The sequence below is a fragment of the Gracilinanus agilis genome, chromosome 4, assembly GCF_016433145.1.
Source record: "Gracilinanus agilis isolate LMUSP501 chromosome 4, AgileGrace, whole genome shotgun sequence".
Taxonomy (NCBI): Eukaryota; Metazoa; Chordata; class Mammalia; order Didelphimorphia; family Didelphidae; genus Gracilinanus; species Gracilinanus agilis.
The window spans coordinates 34624042-34630701 of record NC_058133.1 but is presented as its reverse complement, the minus strand read 5'-3'; the positions used below and the strand labels follow the sequence as shown (position 1 = coordinate 34630701).

Sequence of the window (6660 nt, the reverse complement as noted above, 5' to 3'; positions counted from 1 at the left end):
CCTGGGCGCCCGGCCCGCCCCGCCCCGCCCCGCCCCGCCCGGACTGCCGGTGAGCCCGCCCCCCGAGCGCCCCAGCCCCCTGGCCGCCCCGCGCAGGCACTAGTAACTCGAGTTCCCGTCGCGGCCTCAGGGAGCCCAGTCGGGCTTGGGCCAGAGCTGCGGCTGGGAGGCGGGCGGAAACCCCAGGTGCGGAGCCCCAGGTGCGGAGCCCCGGCATGGGCCGGCCGAGCCCTGGCTCCTAGCGGGGCGCCCCCAGGGACGGGGGCCCAGGACGCCGCCACCGCTGCCCAGAAGGAGGAGGTAAGTACCTGCGTCCCCATGGCGAAGTCCTTGCGCCTCGGGAGGGAGGGCTCTCTAAAGCGGCCAGGACCAGCCCGGGTGGGAGGAGAGACTGGCCCCCCTGGCGGACAGGGAATGGCAGGGCATGAGGGTTCCGAGGGAGACACTGGCCCCCTTGAACCTCTTGCCCACCCCACCCAGGGCAAGGCAAGGCAAGGCAAGGCAGGGCTGGGAGGGCCTGGCAGGCAGAGCACTGTGGGAATATGCTTGCTCTTTGGGAAGCAGCCCCAGAGTGGGGGGCATAAGCATCTTCCAGAGCAGGCCCAGCTTGGAGGGGAAAGGGCAAGGAAAGAGGATGCTCCCTCCAGGGAAAGCCCTACAGGCTGAAGGGCTGAAGAGGGCAGAAGAGGCCTATTCCCTTCCCTTCAAGGTCCCAAAACAGGGGAGTCCTAGGGAGAGAATTCCTAGAGGCATGAGCTGAACTTGGTGCCAAGAAGGCATTAGCAGCTTCCCAGAGATCAGGCAGCAGCAGGTGCCACAGGGACAGGGGAGTGAGGTAAGGGAGAGAAGCTTAATGGGGGCCTGGCTAGCTAGGAAGGCTTTCTGGAGGAGGGACAAGGGGTGAAGACTGAAAGACCAAGCAGAGAGCATCCACGGAGAGGGAGGAAACAAACCAGCCAGGCCTAAGCAGAGGGTTTAGGGGTTCACCAAAGCTCCAAGTTGGAAGGGACCTGAATAACCACCCAAGCCAACCCAGAATCACTGCCACACACCCCAAAAGTGACTGTCTCCTAAGCTGGGCCCCAGAAGACCCACTTCCCATCCTGGCTAAGCAATGAAAGTCCCAGCAGCCCAAACAGGAACGGTGGGGAGTGGGACCCTGCCTTCCTCCAGTGGTGGCAGTTTGGATTTTTCCAGTCAGGGGCCACTCACATGGTCCCCCAAGTTGGGCCTTAGATGGGGGGGGGCAAAGTTCCAACATCATTCACAAGAGCTCCAGCCTGTGCCTCAGGGCTTTCCGTGCCCTTGTGGTGGAGATATGCTTCTCCTGTCTCAAAGCAGGAGTATGAAGGGAAGAACAGATGGGTTTGGCTGGGAGCGTCACGGAGAAGGTCAGAACAGGCCAAGTCTGGGTACAACAATGCCAGAGAGCCAAGGAGAGCAGCCCATGTCAGAGTTGGAATGAGCTGGGCCAAACCTGGGGGCCCAGGGCTAGAGACTAGGGGCTGGCCAGGAAACAGGCTTGCTCTGGACCCAGTGGTTCAGGGGAATGGCCTAGAATTCCAGGGCAGGAGGGCTCAGGGACATCTTTGTGAGCTGTATGGATGGAAGTCTGCCCGATGGAGGGCACATAGCCAGGGCCTTGCATCTCAAATCTAGGGGCTAGCTTTGTCTGGCGTGGGCTCCCTTGTGGTGTGCAGGGTGCTCATCTCACAGGACTAGGCAGAGGGGAGAGCCTAGGGCCCTCATGGAGGGCAGGGTCTACAAAGGGACCAGGATGGGCACTGCTGCCTGGAGCCTATGGCCTACCAACAGGTGGAAGCTACTGAAGGGACCAGGCTGTAGTGGCTGACCACCCTCACCATCAGGCAGAGGCTGTCACCTGGTGGCCACTCAAAGCTACAGCAGGGCCTCCTCCCAGGGCAAGAAAAGCCACTTTCATATCAGTCTTTTCAAGGTGGTGGGGGACATTGTGGGGAGACTGAGGCACAGAATGTGCCAGTGGTTACCTAAACTTAGACTCTGACCTAGGTCAGTATGACCTGCCATTCACAGCTAGAACAACAGTGTAAACACCCTCCCCCTAGACACACAATTTCTCTACAAGGCTGCCCTTGAACCCAGGCCAATTGTGGAAATAGAGGGCCAGGAGCTTCAGGGAAGTGGCCAGGGAATAGTATATAGACTTTGTCTGATTCTACTTACCTATGTAACTGAGGGTTGGGTCCTTTATTAATTTGTGCCTCCATTTACTCCCCTGTCACGGAAATGCTTATCTGTGTCCTGCCTTCTTCCCAAAAAAGTTACACAAAATTCCCATTTAGCTCTCTGTAACCACAAAGCACTTCCCCTTCAGCTCCCCACCCCTGAGAAAGAATAGCGCCCATATTATTACCCACAAATTAGACAGGAAGAAGTTGAGGCACAGAGGGACAGCTGGCCTTTCTCTAAGTAAGTACCACAGCTAAGGCAAAAATTCACTTGAGGATCCAGAAAGAAAAGAATAAAGGCAGCAAAGAGGAGAGAATAGAGCAGGAAAACAGACATGTTTCACAGACCCAGGCCTAGTGGAGCCATAGAATGTGAGGTCTAGAAGGACCTTTAGAAGTCTTCTCATCTACATCATCTACATCTTCCCCTTTTTACAGAGCAGGAAACAGAAATAATCACAGCTTTAAGGTTGGCAAAGTGCTTTATAAACATTATCTCATTTTATCCTCACAATAACCCTAGATAGATTAGGGTACTATTATTATCTCCATTTTACAGATGAGAAAACTGAGGGAGACAGACAGAGGCTGAATGACCCATCCAGGGTCATACAGAGAGTAAATATCTGAATCTGGATTTGAACTCAAATTTTTTTGACTCAGGTATCACCCAGACGCTTTGAGCAACCCAGAGGAGGGAGCATAAGAAAGCTAGCAAAGTTCCCTCAGAGTCCAAGCAAAACTAGGAAGCGGGGCTGCAGATCTCCTGCTTCTCCTTTCAGGGATCTTCTCCCATCTGGTGCTTTTCCCTTTGGTTGGGGGTGCTGGCAGCCAGAGGAAGGGGCAGAAAAGGAGGGGCTCAGGAACCAGCAGCCTCCTGAGGACCGAGATGTTGTGGAGAAGAAAGCCCCTCCCCTGGGCCCCCAGAGACCTTCCCAGCAGATTGGTGAGTGGATCCAAGCCCTTCCCTCTCCCCAGTCCCATTTTGGCCAGGGGAAACTGAGGTTGGGAGGAAAGGATGGGCTGAAAATGAGCATTGCTGACAGTATTCGACTGACAACAGGACCCTAGTGAAGGTTGGGACGGTTCCAGAAGAGCGGAAGGGGAGGATGAGGGGGCCTGAAGACAGGGGAGAGAAGGGCTAAGTGAAAGCGCTCCGGGAATGAAGAGAGGAGGGCAGGCCAAAGCCAGGGATGCTTGCCTTGGGGGAGAGCTCCAGGAAGGGTGGGGAGGGGCTCCACAGGAGGAGAATTTGGAGCTCCAACGAGGGACTGAAGAAAGGTTGGGCTGGGGGGGGGGGGGGGCCCAGCATGGCAAAGGGGAAGGGAGGGTCCTTATGGGACTTCTAACTTTAACTTGCTAAATCTGCCCGTGTCACACGGACATACAGACAAACGGACACAGACACCCCCAGACACCCCCAGACACCCACACACTCCATCCCCTGACTATGCCTTTGCATTGGCTGTGCCCCGTGGCCCGAATGCCGTCCCTCCGCACCCCTCCTCCCCACCTCGGGCGCCTTCTCTCTGAGAGTCCCCCTCTCTCATGGTGTCTCGCCAGTGGAATGTTTGTCTCCATATTCCCTGAGCCTGGTACTAGAGAGATTCTTTGAAGATGTTTATTGGTTGCACTTGAGGGCGGGGGCCGGGGCTCGGGATGGGGAGACCGGGAGGGTTAGCTCCAAGGCAGTTTGGGGGGAGTCGAGCGAGACACGAGAGCGGTGGGTGGGCTCCAGACACGCAGCCACATCTCTCCAGCCCACTAGCCAAGCCCACTCCTTACTCTGCGTTTAACCTCGATCTGCGGCGGGGCGGGGGAGCCAATCTGGAGATGAAGGAGGGACCATCCTGGGGGGAGGAGCCAGGAGGCAGGGGATGGGCGGGGCAAGGGGGAGGGGGAACCAGCTTGGGAAAGGCTTTCAACTGGAAATTCCTGCGTGGGGGCGGGGCTTCCGAGGATGGGGAGGGGTCCTGGCTATGCCCTACCCCCTTCTTAAAGTCTCCTGTTGCCGGCTCCCAATGCCCCGTCCCCCCTTCTTCCCTCCTGTAGGACCCCCTGAACCAGACCCCAGCCCTAGGGGCCCTTCTGCTAATGCTGATGCTGTGCCCGGCCCTCTGCAGCCCTGGCCCCAGGGTGCCCCTCGCTGGAGCCCTCAGACCTGATGCCCGGACCTTGCCTGGTGAGTAGGTGATGGAAGAAGGGAGGGGATGCCAGGACTTACCAGGTTCCAGGTTCCTGGGGGCCAGAAGAGAAGGAAGCTGGGGGAAAAGAAGAGGGGGTATGGTGTAGGCTCCCACCAAGTGCTCTTTTTTTAACCCTTACCTTCTGTCCTAGAATTGGCAGTGGTAAGGACCAGGCAATGGGGGTCAAGTGACTTGCCCAGGGTCACACAGCTAGGAAGTATGTGAGGCCGCATTTGAACCCAGGACCTCCTGTCTCTAGGCCTGGCTCTCTCTCCACTGAGCCACCCAGCTGCCCCTCACCATGTACTCTTTCCTTCCCTTTCAGAGGCAACCCATGGCTCCCCTCAGCCCCTGAGAGGAGAACAAGTGCCGGAGCCAATGCTGTCACCCCTGCTAAAGGCCCACACCCAGGGCAGGACAGGCCAACGTGGAAAAGGCCAAAGCCGGAGTCGGAGCCAGGGCCGAAGGAGAGCCCAGGAGTGCCACCTTCACACCCAGCTGGTAAAGGTGCATGAGCTGGGCCTGGGCCATGACTCTGATGAGCTGATCCGATTCCAGTACTGCAGCGGGGCCTGCCCAAAGGTCCGATCCAACCACGACATAAGCTTGGCACACCTGCTGCGCTCCGGCCGGCTGCGCCTCCCTGCCCAGCCTGGGGGAGGCTCTGTCCGGGTGCTCAGCCACCCCTGCTGCCGGCCCACAGCCTACAAGGCTGTCTCCTTCATGGACGTCAGCAACACCTGGAGGACTGTGGACAGTCTCTCTGCTGCTGCTTGTGGTTGCCTAGGCTGAGGGCCCGCCGCCCCTCTGGGAGCCCAAAGCCATCAGCAGCCGACCTCCCTGGGCCTGAACGTGCCCACCTGCCAACCTCGGCAGGGCAGCCAAGGGAGAAGCCCCCCAAAAGGCCTGCTGGGCCCTGGGAGCAGAAGAGAGGGACAGCTGCTAGGGGCCAAGCCCCCAAGCCTTTGGCAGGGCAGCCACAGAGTGAGTGTCAGAGGAGCCTGGGGAAAGGCAGGACTTGTGCCCCTGGGCCATACCCAAGGCTGAGTACAGCCAAGCCCTGGAGCAGCCTCCTGGCACTTGGGGCAGCTATTTATTACATAAGTTATTTATTTATGTCCCAAGGCCAGAGGAGGAAGGGCTGCTGCCTCAGGTAGGCCCAGCAGATCTGGGATGGTGGAAGATCATCTCTGATACTCAGTGGCACAGAAGCCAGCCTCAGAGAACTTGCCCTGGGCACTGGGCAGGGCCTGGAGCACAGAGCTGGGCTGGCTTCTACACGCTGACCCCTGGGGCCTCCTCACTCTCCTGAAGTTGAGTGCCAGCCACAGCTGATGGGGGAGGAGGGAGGAGGGAGCAGCAAAGGACATGGGATTGGGAGCCAAGTGCCTTCTCCCTGTTCTCTGTGTGCCCCCCTTGCTCTCTGAGCCAGTTTTTCTCCTCTGTAAAAATGGGAGTAACTGTCCATAGTACCACTGACCTCCCTCCTGCGGCTGCCGTGAGGCAGTCTCTCTTTGTAACCTGGGAAGTGTCAGAGAAAGGTGCCCCCACAATGAACCAATGTTGCTGCTGTACAGCCTGTTGTCTTTTGTACTCTGACCGCTGGGCCAGAAAATGCCCACACGACCATACTGGTGGGATGGATGGGCGCTTCATCTAGGTCATGCCAGTGAGTGAGGTGCCCATTCCCATTCCTGCTAGGAACCAGCCTCTCTAGACCATTGAAGATGATGGAGCAAGAGAGCGGCTCCACCGGGGCAGGCCCCCTCCCAACAGCCAAGCGGGAGGGGCCAGGACCCCATCCAGCTCAGGCCAGTTCCTGGGGTGCCCCCCTCCCCAGACCTCTCTTCCTTTGGCCAGGGATGGTGATCTGTCCACCTCTCCCAGCCCAACTGCAGATGGGCAGCTCAGTTCTGCTGACTCCTTCCCCCAACTTAAGCTCAAAGTCATCGATGACCAGAGCTAGAGGGGACCCCAGAAGCCTCAAATCGACCAAGCCTGTGTCTGACCGAGAACCTCCCAATGATATCCCCAAAGTGGTTGTCCAGCCTCTGGGCCCTATGGGGTAAGAAGGACTCCTATGATCTGGGCAGAGCCTAGAAGAGGGTGACCAGGTTGGAGAAGGGTCTGGAATCATTTTTCATATGAGAAATCATTGAAGGACTTGGGGATAGAGGTTGGCTCTGTGCAAGTGTTTGCAGGGCTGCCATGTTGAGGGATTCAATTTGAAGAATCAAGGTTTTTGGAAAGCCCCGAGTTCAAGT

The 6660-nt window shown here is 57.9% G+C and overlaps 1 protein-coding gene across 1 annotated transcript in view; it reads left to right on the top strand.

Annotated features, from left to right (window-relative positions):
- The window catches only part of ARTN (artemin), an 11221-nt gene extending 5251 nt beyond the window's left edge, over nucleotides 1-5970 (top strand). Inside the window, exons 2-4 of the mRNA XM_044673969.1 lie at nucleotides 2993-3156; nucleotides 4263-4392; nucleotides 4722-5970. Of these exons, the coding sequence (XP_044529904.1) occupies nucleotides 2993-3156; nucleotides 4263-4392; nucleotides 4722-5188 (761 nt within the window). The 3' untranslated portion in view covers nucleotides 5189-5970. The remainder of the gene's footprint in view (nucleotides 1-2992; nucleotides 3157-4262; nucleotides 4393-4721) is intronic.
- The last annotated feature ends 690 nt before the right edge of the window (nucleotides 5971-6660 follow it).